This window comes from Cervus canadensis, chromosome 2, assembly GCF_019320065.1.
Source record: "Cervus canadensis isolate Bull #8, Minnesota chromosome 2, ASM1932006v1, whole genome shotgun sequence".
Taxonomy (NCBI): domain Eukaryota; kingdom Metazoa; phylum Chordata; class Mammalia; order Artiodactyla; family Cervidae; genus Cervus; species Cervus canadensis.
In genome coordinates this window covers 89,468,752-89,484,351 of record NC_057387.1, presented here as the reverse complement: position 1 = coordinate 89,484,351, position 15,600 = coordinate 89,468,752, and the positions used below count along the sequence as shown (strand labels likewise).

Below are 15,600 nucleotides of genomic sequence, written 5' to 3'. Positions count from 1 at the left end.
ATAGTACAGTCAATAAACCCACTTAATGAGGCACAGGAAAACTGCAAAAGCTCACAATGGGCTGAAAATGAATAAAAGAGCAAGGGAGCCGCTACTGCCAATCCCTTAGAAGGGCAGACTTGTCTCCTTCTACCTGAAGAGTATCTGAGTGCAGGATATACGACCGTCTAATGTGGAGATCAAATGAAGACATCCGTGTAAATCCATATAGCAAATATTAGTATACACTGATTTTGTATTCAAAGATAATAAACTCTAGTAAGTTTCTTCAGCTACCTAAGGAATAATCAGGCATGTAGCCTCTGGCCCATGTCAAGAACCTTTTATTTGTTGTCTAAGGTCTCTCTAGCCCCCAAACTGCCACCCAACAGCCTCTCCAGCAAATTTCTCTTAGCATCCCCTCCGGGCTCTTTCTCGGCCTTGCTCCATTTTCACTGGATTGCTCACCATGCCCCAAATATCCTGTGCTTTCAGCCCCCTCTGTGCACTGGCTGCAGGGAGGATGTCAGACTACACAAATGGAAGCACTGGCACATAATAGGCACTTAATAAATGCTGACTGATCCTCACCATGAGGTAGTTAAACTAGATCAGTGGTTCTTCAATTTTGAAATTGAAATTGAAGTTGCTCAGTCGTGTCCGACTCTGCGACCCAATGGACGGTAGCCTACCAGGCTCTGTGGTCCTTGGGATCTTCCAGGCAAGAATACTGGAGAAGGCTGCCATTTCCTTCTCCAGGGGATCTTCCCAACCCAGGGATCGAACCCGGGTCTCTGCATTGCAGACAGACGCTTTACCGTCTGAGCCATTAGCCTACCTCAAGACACCCGGATGGTTTGTTATAGCACATTATTGGGCTATACCCCAGAGTTTCTGATTCTCTGGGTGTGAGGAGGGACCTGAGACTCTTCATCTCTAACAAATTCCTAATGGTGCTGATGCTGTTGATCTGGACACCACGCTTCTAGAACCAAAGAACTAAATGGTCCGCATAGTTTCTCCCATTTCCAGTGGCTTATGATTCCTTGATGCTTTTAATAGAGAATAAATAAACAAAATAAACTTTTATCTCTATATAAATTAATACTTAATATGACCACAAATGGAAACATGGGCTCTATAATACCTAATGGACACAGTGCAGAGAAAAAAAACTCATACTTTAGAATCAGAAGATCTGAGTTGGAATCTCACTTTGTAGCTGTGTGGTCAACTTAAGGTAAATTAATTATGCTCTGAATATCTGTCCCATGGGGTTGTGAGATAATATTAATATGTGGAAAAAAATTGTAAAACAAAAAGCACTGTATACAGATTATACTAATAACATATATGCACAATGTATTAATGTTGAGTGGACTGATAATAAATAATACGTTTTGAATACTTTAAATCACAGGTTTTTTAAATTTCCAATCTCAACGCTAATTCATTATCAAAAAGTATATGATGTACATGTTGCTATTATCATCTCAAATATGTATATATTTTATTAGTACACTGGTAAATACCAATAATAGTAGCTGTGATAGCCAGTTTCCAAGATGGTCCCCAATAATCCTCACCTCCCAGGACTCATACCTTTGTAGAGTTTCCTTCTACATTGAATTAGCGACCTATAGCATACTCTGATTAGAGACATCACCACTTCCGGTTTGGTTTCTTGGATCGCTCCCCTTAGGACAAGCTAGCTCCATGTCATTAAGACATTGTATGAAGAGAGCCATGTAGGAAGGGACAAAGGTCTCCTACTAAAGTCAGTGCCAGACACATGAGTAAGCCACCTTGGAAAGGAATCCTCCAGGTCCACTCAAGCCTTCAGATGACTGCAACCCAAACCAACATCTGCCAGCAACCTCATAATAGATCACAAGCCAGAAACCAAGCCACTCCCAAATATTTGATCCATAGAACTGTGTGTTAATGAATTATTGTTGTTTTAAGCCATCAAGTTTTAAGGTGATTACACAGTGATAGACTATGGACATAGTAGCTAATATTTACTGTACATTTATTACATTCCAGGAACTATCCTAAGCACTCACCAACCCTATGATATAGATGTCATTATAATCCCCAAAGAGGAACACTTGACCTAGAGAGGTTAAGTAACTTAGTCCAGGTTCTATGACTAATAACTGGCAAAACTGAAATCTGAATCCAGGCCTATAACTCCGAAGCCCAGACTCTTGGTCACTCATCTGTATAATCCAGGATAAAACCTTTTGGACGGTTAAGCAGCAGAAGCAACTGAGTCCCCAGATGAGAGCAAATGTATAAAATCAGCAAGGGGCAGTCCAGGGTCCAGACATGCAATAGCACTGGGGTCTAATGTCATAAACCCCAGCAAAGTTCTAAACTGGCCCCACTGCCCAGCCTTTGTACTAGCAAGCGAGTACACTTCTCTCGGGACACTTCTGCCCAAGATGCCCAGGACTCACCCAAATCTGCAGCTTCACTCGCTTCTCGTGGCGGTAGACAGTCTTCACCTTAAAGTCGATGCCCACGGTGCTGACGAAGGCTGGGGTGAAGGTGTCATCAGCATAGCGGAAGAGGAAGGAAGTTTTGCCGACACTGCTGTTGCCAATGATGAGCAGTTTGAACATGTAGTCAAAATTCTGGTCAGAAGCATCTTTGACTCCGGCTTTACCATCGGTCACTGAAGCCATCTGCAGGAGAGACCTGTGGTCACTCAGGAACACATCTCCAGTCTCACACTGAGTCACCTAACTTTTAATGGTCACACACCCATTCACACACTCACTCCCCACCCCAGCATCACTGAAGAAATACACTACTCAGAATCACCCCCGCACTGAATCTGCCCCAAATGTCATCTCAGGATTGGGGTGGAACCAGCTCCTCCCAAATATTCCTTCAGCAAATATTTACTGAGTACACTGTTCTGAGTCAAGTCCTGTGCTAGGCACAAAGAATGCAAATATGAATCAGACATGGTGTCTGACCTCTGAGCGGCTGCAGATTAGAGTGAAAAACTCAGAGTATCAAAGCAGTGGATGGATAAGTGATAAGACAGAGGGAAGCCGTGGCTGAGGAAGCTCATCAGAAGCACCTAACCCAGCCTGAAGACATGGTGGTCAAGGAGAGGCTCCTCTAGGAGACAGCTCCTGAGCTGAGTTTGGGAGTGGTTGGAGGGAGGAAGGTCAAGACAGCAAATGTTTGAACATTCCAGGAAAAGCCAACACACGGCTCTCATTCTCCTGTTTCAAAAACATTTATGGCTCCCTACAGTTCTAAAGATCAAGCCAAAACTGTTCAACTTGACAAAGAACCACCTAACCAAAGAATAAATTTTCTAAATTTTACCTTCCCACGCTGGGCTGGAAGAAGCACAAGCTGGAATCAAGATTTCCGGGAGAAATATCAATAACCTCAGATATGCAGACGACACCACCCTTATGGCAGAAAGTGAAGAGGAACTAAAAAGCCTCTTGATGAAAGTGAAAGAGGAGAGTGAAAAAGTTGGCTTAAAGCTCAACATTCAGAAAACTAAGATCATGGCATCTGGTCCCATCACTTCATGGCAAATAGACAGGGAAACAGTGGAGACAGTGTCAGACTTTATTTTCTGGGGCTCCAAAATCACTGCAGATGGTGATTCCAGCCATGAAATTAAAAGATGCTTACTCCTTGGAAGGAAAGTTATGACCAACCTGGGTAGCATATTTAAAAGCAGAGACATTACTTTGCCACAAAGGTCCATCTAGTCAAGGCTATGGTTTTTCCAGTGGTCGTGTATGGATGTGAGAGTTGGACTGTGAAGAAAGCTGAGCACCAAAGAATGGATGCTTTTGAACTGTGGTATTGGAGAAGACTCTTGAGAGTCCCTTGGACTGCAAGGAGATCCAACCAGTCCATCCTAAAGGAGATCAGTCCTGGGTGTTCATTGGAAGGACTGATGTTGAAGCTGAAACTCCAATACTTTGGCCACCTCATGTGAAGAGTTGACTCATTAGAAAAGACCCTAATGCTGGGAAGGATTGGGGGGCAGGAGAAGGGGGCGACAGGATGAGATGGCTGGATGGCATCACCGACTTGATGGACATGGGTTTGGGTAGACTCCAGGAGTTGGCAATGGACAGGGAGGCCTGGCGTGCTGTGATTCATGGGGTCACAAAGAGTCAGACACGACTGAGCGACTGAACTGAACTGAACTGAACTGAACTGAAGGCTTCTCCCTACCAATCTGTGCTACTTTTTATAGAATTATGCTGTTGTTGTGGTTTAGTTGCTAAATCATGTCCAACTCTTTTGCAACCCCATGGACTATAGCCTACTAGGCTCCTCTGTCCATGGGATTTCCCAGGCAAGAATACTGGAGTGGATTGTCATTTCCTTCTCCAGGGGATCTTCCCAACCCAGGGATCAAACCCGTGTCTCCTGCATTGGAAGGTGGATTCTTTATCACTGAGCCACCAGGGAAGACCATACCAAATTATACTCCTCTCCAAATATGCTGTTATTTCTTGCTTCTGTCCCTTTAGCTATGTATTCTTTCTGCCCACAATACTCTTCTCTTTCAAATAAGCTCCTATTCAACCTTGCAGATCCATGTGAAGTTTCACCTCCCCTGGGCAGGGCACAGGCATGCAGTCCTGGCCCCAGGCTCCCAGTGCGCTTCAATAGCACTTGTATCATTTCAGAACTGTTTACTATTCCAGCTTCACCTTTAGACCAAGCATCTTGGACCTAATGTATTTCCTTTCTTAATGTATTTCTCTAGTTTCAGCACAAGTCCTAGTATGTAATCAGCATCCAGTAAATGTATACTGAATTAATAAAAGTCACATCACCACTCTGGGGCCCAATCTCATAATCTGAAAAATGGGAAGAACAATTTCTGCCCTGCTTTTCTCACAGGGCTATTACAGGACTCAAATGAGATAACAAAGAGTAAGATCTTAATAAGCTGGTAAACCCCAACAAGTGTGAATATAAGTTATTATTATCCCAAATCCTTCACAGCCTAGCTCCTTCATTTATTTACCTGTTCATTTGTTCATTCATTCATCTGGCAAGTATTTATTACATGCCAGACCTTCCCTGAGACCTCAGCACTCACAGTCCTGCCACTATCCTCTCCTTTTCTAGAATGACTTGAGTCTGAATGCCATCCATAATCAAGCACTCGGCCCCACAGTCTTACTTGCTTTTTTATTTCTTTTTCTGCAGGGACCCTACTTCTCCACCTGCCATCACTCCTACTTAACACTGGGTACTCAGGTGGGCGGGGTGTGTAGTCAAGAGGAGGGTGGAAGGACAGCCCTGACATAAGATGTCCAGAGTGTCATCCTCTTTAGGAATTCCTGCTGTTTTCCTCAAAGGAAAAGAGAGATGGATTTATCTCTCTGGGCCTCTCAGGTGAGCTATAAAGATAAGATGCTGACAAATGGAGAAGGTGAAAAGCTCATCTGAAGAAAAGCCAGATGAATATGTAGAATTATTAGCAGCCCTTAATAATACATCCTGAAATAGGCCACCACCAGCCTTCCTTCTCTGGTGAGCAGGCCTCTGCTCTTCCTTCTCTTTTTCTCCCAGCTCTCAAGGCTTTATTAGGACCTACACACCCACCCCTGTATCAGCCTACCCCTTGGCAAGCTCACTAGGTGGGTGTGGAACATGCCCAGGACAGTTGGAGACTCAGACATAGCATTTACATGAAAGAAGACGGTGAGATTGGAGGTGAACAATTGGCGTGATCCAACTGTCTCATAGCTCAAACTTTTCAGTTTTTCATTGTACAAGATGCAGAGCCCATTTCAAGAACTGGCAAGTCAAAGGAATTATGCTTTTTTCTATCTAAGACAAGGGAAGCAATCACAATGACCTCACACCATCCTCTGCTCTGCTACTGGTCATCTTTCTTTGTTTTCAAGACAAAATTTCGCCTTTGAAAGTGTATATCCATTATTAAATGTTAGGGAAAAACACAAGACTATAAAGAAGAAAAATATTAAATTACTAGACACCCCATCCATTCAGAAACTGCCATCATTAATATTTGAAGTACATTTCCTCCTTTATTTTTTCACACACCAGAGTGCCATCTATTTTGAAATTATATCTTATTATTTAATTTAAACGGTATATATATTGTGGTATACCTGGGCCTTAATATTATCAGTAAATACTTGTTAAGTACTCGTTATTTTCCATGAGGGACATGGTGGTGACAATAAACATGTAACAGTTACCATTTATTGAGCACTGTGATATAATAAAAGATACGTATTTGGTCTGGGTACCTGGTTCCAGGCAGAGCTCCTAAAACCTTTGGAATGTCTGGAAGTGCAAGTGATAAAGTGTCTTGTTGTATGCTAATGAGATGACTGGTGCCTGGGGCTCCAGGACAACCTCAGAGTAGGGGCTTGTTGCCAGAGGAGCCAACCACATGTTAAAGGACTGGCACTTTCAGCATCACCTGCTAACCTCTGGGGAGATGAGAAGGGTGGGAAATTAAGTTGATGATTAAAAGCCAATGACTTAATCAATCATGCCTACAGGAATGAAGTCTTCATAAACAACCCTAACCAAATGGAAGTGGAGATCTTCCAGGCTGGTGATGACATTGATGTGTTGGAAGGGTGGTACACCTGGAGAGGCCATGGAAGCTCCAAGACCTCCCTTTCCCCATACCCTGTCCTATGCATCTCTTCCACTTGGTGTTCCTAAGTTGTATCCTTTTACACTTTTATAATAAGCCAGTGTATGCATTGCTCTTTATATATATAAATAATATATATTGAAACATTTATATTACACTAAAAATAATTCAAATTTTACTATTTGCAAGTTATCAAATAGTAAAATTACTATTATTTTATCACTATTTGTCATTTGCATTATTTTCTTAACTTTTAGCATAAAAAGTAAGTAATATGGAACCTAAAGGTTTACAGTGAAAAGTAAGTGTTGCTTCTACCCCTGATTCCCAATCTCTAGTTCCTCTCCCCAGAAGCAAACATGTTAACAATTTGTGTATCCTTCAAAGGTAGTCTTATATAGCATATATAAGCATAGAAGTCTGTTCATACTTTATATATATTTACATATATATATATATAAATGGTAGCATACCATACTCTCGAGTCTATATCTTCCATGTGTATTTTAGTAGCTGAGATCTTTAGTTTTGTATCCTACTCCTTTTCACTTAACATTATATCATAAACATCTTACTGAGACTTTAAAAATTCCTTGTAAATATCATTTCAATTGACTACCCCTTATTTCACCCTATGGTTGTACCACATGACCAATTCTTTAAAGTTGTATATTTATTTTTCTGGTCTCAATTATTATAATTAAGTTAGAGTGACCATTTCTTTACATAAATATTTGTTCTCTTTCCTATTTATTTCTTTATTATGCCAATCCTTGCATGAAATGTTCCTTTGATATCTTGAATTTTCTTGAAGAGATCTCTAGTCTTTCCCATTGTATCATTCTCCTCTTATTTCTCAGCAGTGTTTATTGAAAAGTTATACTCTGCTATACTCTGGAACTCTGCATTCAGTTGGGCATATCTTTCCTTTTCTCCTTTGCCTTCCACCTCTCTTCTTTCCTCATCTACTAGTAAAGCATCTTCAGACAACCACTTGCCTGTTTGCATTTCTTTTTCTTTGAGATGGTTTTGGTCACTGTCACAAGAAGAGGTGGCAAAAGTACATGGAAGAACTATACAAGAAAGGTCTTAATGACCCAGATAACCATGATGGTGTAGATATCACTCACTTAGATCCAGATACCCTGAAATGTGAAGTCAAGTGGGTCTTAAGAAGCATTACAATGAACAAAGTTAGTGGAGGTGATGGAATTCCAGCTGAGCTTTTTAAAGTCCTAAGTAATGATACTGTTAAAGCGCTGTACTCAATATGTCAGCAAATTTGGAAAACTCAGCAGTGGCCACAGTACTGGAAAAAGTCAGGTTTCATTTCAATCCCAAAGAAGGGCAATTCCAAAGAATGTTTAAACTACCATACAATTACTCTCATTTCACATGCTAGCAAGGTTATGCTCAAAATCCTTCAAGCTAGGCTTCAGCACTACATGAATGGAGAACTTCCAGATGTACAAGTTGGGTTTCAAAGAGGCAGAAGAACCAGAGATCAAATTCCCAACATTCATTGCATCACGGAGAAAACAAGGGAATTCCAGAAAAACATCTACTTCTGCTTCATTAAGACTGTGTTAAAGCCTTTGACTGTGTGGATCACAACAAACTGTGGAAAATTCTTAAAGAGATGGGAATACCAGACCACCTTATCTGTCTCCTGAGAAACTTGTTTGTGGGTCAAGAAACAGTTAGAACCAGACATGGAAATATTGACTGGTTCAAAATTGAGAAAGGAGTACAGTAAGGCTATATATTGTTACCCTGCTTATTTAGCTTACATACAGAGTACATCATGCAAAATGCTGGGCTGGATGAATCACAAGCTGGAATCAAGACTGCCGGGAGAAACAGCAACAACCTCAGATATGCACATGATACCACTCTAATGGCAGAAAGTGAAAAGGAACTAAAGAGCCTTTTGATGAGGGTGAAAGAGGACAGTGAAAAAGCTGTCTTAAAACTCAACATTCAAGAAACTAAGATCATGGCATCCAGTTCTATCACTTCATGGCAAATAGAAGGGGAAAAGTAGAAGCAGTGACAAATTTTATTTTTCTGGACTCCAAAATCACTGCAGACAGTGATGACAGGATGAAATTAAGAGATGCTTGCTCCTTGGAAAGAAAGCTATAATAAAACTAGACAGTATATTAAAAAGCAGAGACATCACTTTGCCAACAAAGATCTGTATAGGCAAAGCTATGGTTTTTTCAGTAGTCATGTACAGATGTGAGAGTTAGACCATAAAGAAGGCTTAGCACCGAAGAATTGATGCTTTTGAACTGTAGTGCTGGAAAAGACTCTTGAGAGTCCCTTGGATAGCAAGGAGATCAAGCCAGTCAATCCTAAAGGAAATCAAACCTGAATATTCACTGGAAGGACTGATGCTGAAGCTGAAGCTCTGATACTTTGGATTCCTAATGGGAAGAGCTGACTCACTAGAAAAGATTCTGATGCTAGGAAAGATTTAAGGCAAAAGCAGAAGGGGATGACAGAGGATGAGATGGTTAGATAGTACCACCAACTCAACAGACATGAATTTAAGCAGACTCTGGGAGATAGTGGGGGACAGAGAAGCATGGTGTGCTGCAGTCCATGAAGTAGCAGAGAGTCAGACATGACTTAGCAACTGAACAACACAACAATTTATTTCCTTAGGAGAGATCTCTAGAAGTGGAACTCCTGATCAAAGAATAACTTTATTAAAACACAGATTTGATCCTTAGTCATTTCCATTATCTTATTTTACCCTATAAGTAGACCTGAAGGATTAAATTGGAAGGGCAGTGATTACTATTCCTATTGGAGCAAGAAAGGAACTAAGAGCCAGAAATTGTGAGGATCTGCTCAGGACTCACAGCTAACACGGAGAAGGCAATGGCACTCCACTCCAGTACTCTTGCCTGGAAAATCCCATGGATGGAGGAGCCTGGTGGGCTGCAGTCCGTGGGGTCGCTGAGAGTCAGACTCGACTGAGCGACTTCACTTTCACTTTTCACTTTCATGCATTGGAGAAGGAAATGGCACCCCACTCCAGTGTTCTTGCCTGGAGAATCCCAGGGACGGGGGAGCCTGGTGGGCTGCCGTCTATGGGGTCGCACAGAGTTGGTCACGACTGAAGCGACTTAGCAGCAGTAGCAGCAGCACAGCTGACAGCTGAGATTAGATTAGTACCAGGGTATAATAAGGACTTCCCTGGTGGCTCAGATGGTAAAGCGCCTGCCTACAACGCGGGAGACCCTAGTTCAATCCCTGGGTCGGGAGAGAGGAAGATCTCCTGGAGAAGGAAATGGCAACCCACTCCAGTATTCTTGCCTGGAAAATCCCATGGACGAAGGAACCTGGTAGGCTACAGTCCACAGGGTCACAAAGAGTCAGACATGACTGAGCAACTTCACTTTATGCTGTAATAAGGGAAAAGTAAAAATCCCTGCTCTATTCCTCAGCTGAATTATTGGGTGAGTTATATCAGCTCTCTAAGTCACAGTATTTTTACCTTGAAACCAAGAAAATACCACCTACTTCAGTAAGCGATGGTACCAACAGAGTGAGCATTTATCATATGTAAATAAGCTGGTGTGGTTTCTTGACCAATGGGAGGTACTCAATAAATATTAATTCACTGGTTTCTTTAATTCACTTCTGTAGTCAAGTGCCCCCTCCCTGATCTGGGCTCCATAATTTGAGCTTATTTGACAATTAACTGTCTATCTCTCCTTCTGGATTCAGCTGAGTTTTATTTATCCTTACACCCTGTCAACACTGAACCTAGATTAAATCCTTGGGCATGTTACTCCTTTCAATAAACATTTATTGAGCATTTGCTGTGTGCCAAATTTTGATGTAAATGTTGTATTATTGGTCTTCTTTTTTTGATGCAGCTGCTTGCACTCTTAGATTTCTAGAATTAGAAGAGATTTTAGAGTGGCAACTTTATCATAACAAAAAAGTCTGGCTCTTGATCCCAGCTTTCACAGTAACTCAGTGTATGAAATTGGACAAGTAACCTAAACTCTGAGCTTCAGTGTCCTCATCTATGATGCGATCACATTACCTACTGCAGAAGGCTGCTATGATTTTTAAATAAGAAAACGTATATAATGGTGCTTCATACGTACAGTGTATGGAAAAAAACTACAATAGCCCTGTGTAGAATTAGTAGGTAAAGTGTCTGCCTTTATTAGCTATGCCTGCCATAGGTGTGAGTCAAGAGTAAAAAATAGTTTCAGTTCCTGGTCTGATACACTCTCCTCATTTTCAGGGGAAAAATAATCAAGGCTCCACAAAGAGAACTGACTTGTCAAAGGTCACACAACAAGTCAGTTGGAGCATCATTACTAGAACTTCTGTCATCTGATGACTTTCAGATTGGACTGGGCTTAAAGAAAATAATAACCACATCAATTTTACTGTGTACGTGCTCAGTTGTGTCCGACTCTTTGTGACCCCATGAACTGTAGCCTGCCAGGCTCCTCTGTCCATGAGGTTTTTTTTCCCCGGCAAGAATACTGGAGTGGGTTGCCATGCCCTCCTCCAGGGGATCTTCCTGACCCATGGATCGAACTTGCGTCTCCTGCAACTCCTGCATTGCAGGCGGATTCTTTATCACTGAGCCACTGGGAAAGCCCACAACAATTTCAGGGTGAATAGAAAAGCATCTCCATAATGGCAGATATCAAAACCAGTCTTGTAAAGCCATCATCAATCAATTAAAAATAAACAGACATAATTTAAAAAAGAAAAGAAAAACATCCCCAGCACCCTGAGATCTCTTTCCTAGCATTTGCCATGCTGTACTGTCAACCTCTGTTTATGTGCACACAGTGTAGCTTTCCCAGAAGATAGTGTGAGAACAGGGAGAGGCAGAGAGCTGAGAAGTTCAGTTGGAAAATAGGTTCAGATGGGAGCCCCTAAGGAGATCTTTTCAAAAGGAAGGCAGGGGCTACACAGACATTCAAAAGAGAGGTAAAAACCACCCCAGCAGGCAACTGCCTGAGGCAGATCTGAGCAGACAGGTCAATGCAGAACTGCATTTGTCAGATAAGCATCAATCAGATCTTCCCTCTCTTTTGTGACAGTCACATAAATGATAGAGCTGTGTAGCTCCTGCTCTTCGTGACAAGCAATACAGATGAAGGCCCAGGGACCAGCCAGGAAGTCATCTCTGGTTCCAGGCTGGGAGAAGAATGAAATGGCTCCTAGGAGAACTGGCGTGAAAAATAACACTTTGAGTCTGATTGACTAAGGACGAGGCCAACTTCAGCCATGAAAGGGGGAAGGAGAGGAGACAGCCTTTAAATGCAGCAAGAGATCAACTGAATACACATAGCGGAGAGGTACACAGAGGAAATTCCCTTTGATGGAAAGAGCACAGGATTAAGTCAGAGACAGCTGGACTGAGCCCTGGCTCTCTAAGCAATTGTGTAACCTCAGGCAGATCACACCCTGGCTCTCAGTTTCCTTATCTATAAAATGAGTTAATAAAATGACTTCTGGGCAAACTACTGGAAGAATTAAAACTAGTATATGACAGTGCTTTATAACTCCTTTCCAAAAAATTTTTTTTTGTCTGTGTGCTTCATGTTTTCTTCTACCAAGTCATCCTGGGTAGTGGAAATTGCTTGGGATTCCAAACAAACAGGCCAGATTCAGTTTTCAGGCCTAGCATTTATCAGCTATGAGACCTTGGCAAGAAACTTTGCCTGAGTAAGACAGTTTCCTCATTTGTAAAATAAGCATTGTTGGGAGGATTACAGTCAATCTTGGTGGCTCAGACGGTAAAGAATCTGCCTGCAATGGGGGAGACCCAGGTTCAGTCCCTGGGTTGGGAAGATCTCCTGGAGAAGGGAATGGCTACCCAGTTCAGTACTCTTGCCTGGAGAATTCCATGGACAGAGGAGCCTGGTGGGCTACAGTCCAAGGTTGCAAACAGTCCAACACAACTGAGCAACTAATACTTTCAGTTCACTCACAATGTTGGTAAAGCATACAGATATTCTGCATTGTGACACAGTAAATGTAATTCTGTCTTCCTATTGGGAAGATTTATCCATGAGGTTAAAGAGGGAGTTAGATAATTGAACTTCACCCTGCTATACACAATCTCCTCCCTAAAGCCACACTCTACTCTTTTTTCTGATTCAACCTTTCTTGAAACCATTCCCCACCACCAGCCCAGCCCAGCCCAGCTCCTCATTGTTTCCCCTGATCTCTTAGAGCCACAGAAACAATATTGTAATAGCTATCATTTAGTGAGCACCTACTGCTAAATGCCAGGCACTCTACCAGGCGTTTTCATTGTATTCTGCCTTGCATACGATAGATGCTTGATAACTATTCACTTCCTTCTCCAGGCTAGAAAGAGATAGCGGCTGATATGACCACCATCATAACGTAGGCAAACCTGCATAATAACGTCAGTGGCCTCTCTCTTCTATACAGTGCTTTACAGTTTATGAAGCTCTTTTACCCAAATTATATTTGATTCTCACAACAATTCTTGGGAGTAGGTGAGGAAGTCGAGGCAAGAGCAAAACCACAGCTCAATTATTCATTCAATCAACATTCACTGAGCACCTACTGTGTGCCGTCTCCCCTGTGCTCTGGGGAGATGAAGAGAAACCACAGGAATTCCAGCTTAGAGGGAAAACCTTTTCAAACATCCTCTACAGGTTACTGGTGCCTCCCTTCACATCATAATCCCTAAGAAACTGGAGATTTATTTATTGGGCTGTAGATCATTTTAGATTTTTGCCTTCTTCCATACTGTTTCCTCTGATTGGCACATACTTTCCTCTGCTGCTAGCTAAATCCTTCATGACCAGAAAGTCTTCCCTGACCCACCATCCTCCAGCAGAATGTCTTTGCTCCCGCAAACAAGCACCAGGGGCTTCCCCGGTGGCTCAGTGGTAAAGAATCCTCCTGCCAATACAGAGACATGAGTTCCATCCCTGGCTTGGGAAGATCCCCTGGAGGAGGAAATGGCAACCCACTCCAGTATTCTTGCCTGGTAAATCCTATGGACAGAGGAACTTGGTAGGCTGCAGTTCACAGGGTCACGAAGAATCCGACTCAACTGAGCAACTAAACAGCAACAACACAGCACCAGGGCTTCCTTATACCATAGGCGGCTTTTCACAGACTTCCATTGTCTTCCTCCGTTTATAAGAGTAGAACAGGTGGGCACACACCTGTGCACACACACACATCCAGCTCCTTTTACTATCCCCTACCCTTTTCCATCTGGATTCCATGCAGTTGAGATAGATGTCCCTGTCCTCCTCTCACTCCCCTCCGCACCTCTACTAGCTGCCAGAGGCTGCCACCTTGCCCTCCCTAAAAATCTCTTCCTACACTTGGACTCTAGAACAAGAGTCTGCCTGTGGATGAATTTCCCTGTCAATGATTCTTTTCTTGTCTCTGGTTCCAGGTAGCAGTGTAATAGGGTCCAGTGCTTGTGCCCCCTCCTCAGCTTGTGAGGAGCTAAGACAGGGCTAGCATTCGGATGCTCTCGGACTCCACTCTGGGCCCCCATCATCTTCCCACTCTCACACCACAACCCACACCTGGCTTTCTCCGCACCAAGACCCAGCCCATCCACAACCCTAAACTCTCCAAGTTCCAGGACAGCTCCCCCAACCCCCTGCTAAATTGCAGTGCCTCTCCACAGCCCACCTCTAGCCAGAACTCTCAGGCTGCCACAGCCCATATCCAAGGCCAGGACTCTCCCTTCACCAGCTCCCCACCCGCATTCTCTGCAGCCTGGATAGACCTAGCCCTGCCTCCCACCTTCTCATTCTTCCTAGTTTCCCACCTCCAAGCCCGACTCCAGTTACCCACCTTGCCTATACCCAGCTGGGCTCCGCTCCACACCACACTCACATTACCCTCTCCCCGCCCAGCACCCCGCTCCTGCCCAGCGCTCGCCGTCTCACTCCATCTCAAAACGACCCCCACCACCCAGTCCCCTCCCCTTAGCTCTTCACTTCCACGCCTCCCCTCCCTCGCTCTCCTTAATCTCTTCGCTTCAGCACCCCTTTCCCCGCCCCTCGGCTGCTCGGTGCCCTCCGCCCGCACTGCCCCTCTCAGCTCCCCTCCGACATCTCCCCCGCCTCCATCCCCTTCCGCCCAGGTTCCCCCTCAACCGGCCCTCGCTGCGCTCCAGCTGCCGCTCAGCCCTCTCCCCAGCCCCGGCGTCCTCTTTCTTGTTCCTCCGATCCCGCTGCTCCTGCCTTTGAGGCTCCCCTCGCGGCCCTCAAAGCCCGGGTAGACCCTCCTCAGGGCCCCTCCCAGGCTCCGTGCCCCTTCACTGCCGCGGTACCTCTCCTTAGTGACCGCCCCTGGCCCCTTCTTCTTGGGGTCCCTTCCGCTGCCCTGCGCTCCTCCTCAATGCCCGCTCACTGTCCTCCGCGCCCCGCTCAGGGGATCGGTCCCAGATCCGCCCCAGGCGGGCTGCCGGGCCGCGCCCCTTACCTGGGACTCCGGGTGAGGACGAGCGGCTCGCTCCCTGGCAGCGCCGCGAAACCGCTGGACCTGGCGGCGGGCGGCAGAAGGCGCAGCGGGTTCGCGGAGCAGGGAGGTGGGGGGGCGGGGCGGGGCGGGTCCGGTCCCCTCCGCGGCGACTTCGGGCAGAGGCTCGGGCTGCAACTGGGCTGGGCTACGGCCGAGTCCAGGCCCCACCCATGCCCCGCCCAGGGGCGGAGCCCGCTTTCCCCTGGCCCTCGGCTCCCGGCAGGTGTAGGGAATGTGAGGTTTGTTGGGGACCCGAAGATCCCCAATGCCTGGTTGACTATCGTGATTTATCTTAATTCTCACGCCTCGTTCCATAGACTGAACTTAGTAGGGTGATCAAAGGGCTTTGATGAAGTAGATGATGACGGGTTTGTAACTCTGCCATTTCTAAAGCTCTTGCTTGTGCATTTATCACTTCGTACTCAAAGAAGCCCACGGAGAGAGGCAGGATC

The 15,600-nt window shown here is 44.5% G+C and overlaps 1 protein-coding gene across 2 annotated transcripts in view; it reads right to left on the bottom strand.

The window, feature by feature from the left end:
* Window positions 1–15,230, bottom strand: part of RAB3B (RAB3B, member RAS oncogene family) — a 79,599-nt gene extending 64,369 nt beyond the window's left edge. The window contains exons 1-2 of one of the 2 annotated variants that reach the window (XM_043461349.1): window positions 15,110–15,230; window positions 2,442–2,669 (exon numbers count right to left, since the gene is read on the bottom strand). In XM_043461349.1, coding sequence (XP_043317284.1) covers window positions 2,442–2,669 — 228 coding nt within the window. In that variant the 5' untranslated portion in view covers window positions 15,110–15,230. Of the gene's footprint in view, window positions 1–2,441; window positions 2,670–14,957; window positions 15,086–15,109 lie in introns of those variants that run through there. The other variant, XM_043461350.1, reaches the window with a different exon arrangement.
* Between the last annotated feature and the right edge of the window lie 370 nt (window positions 15,231–15,600).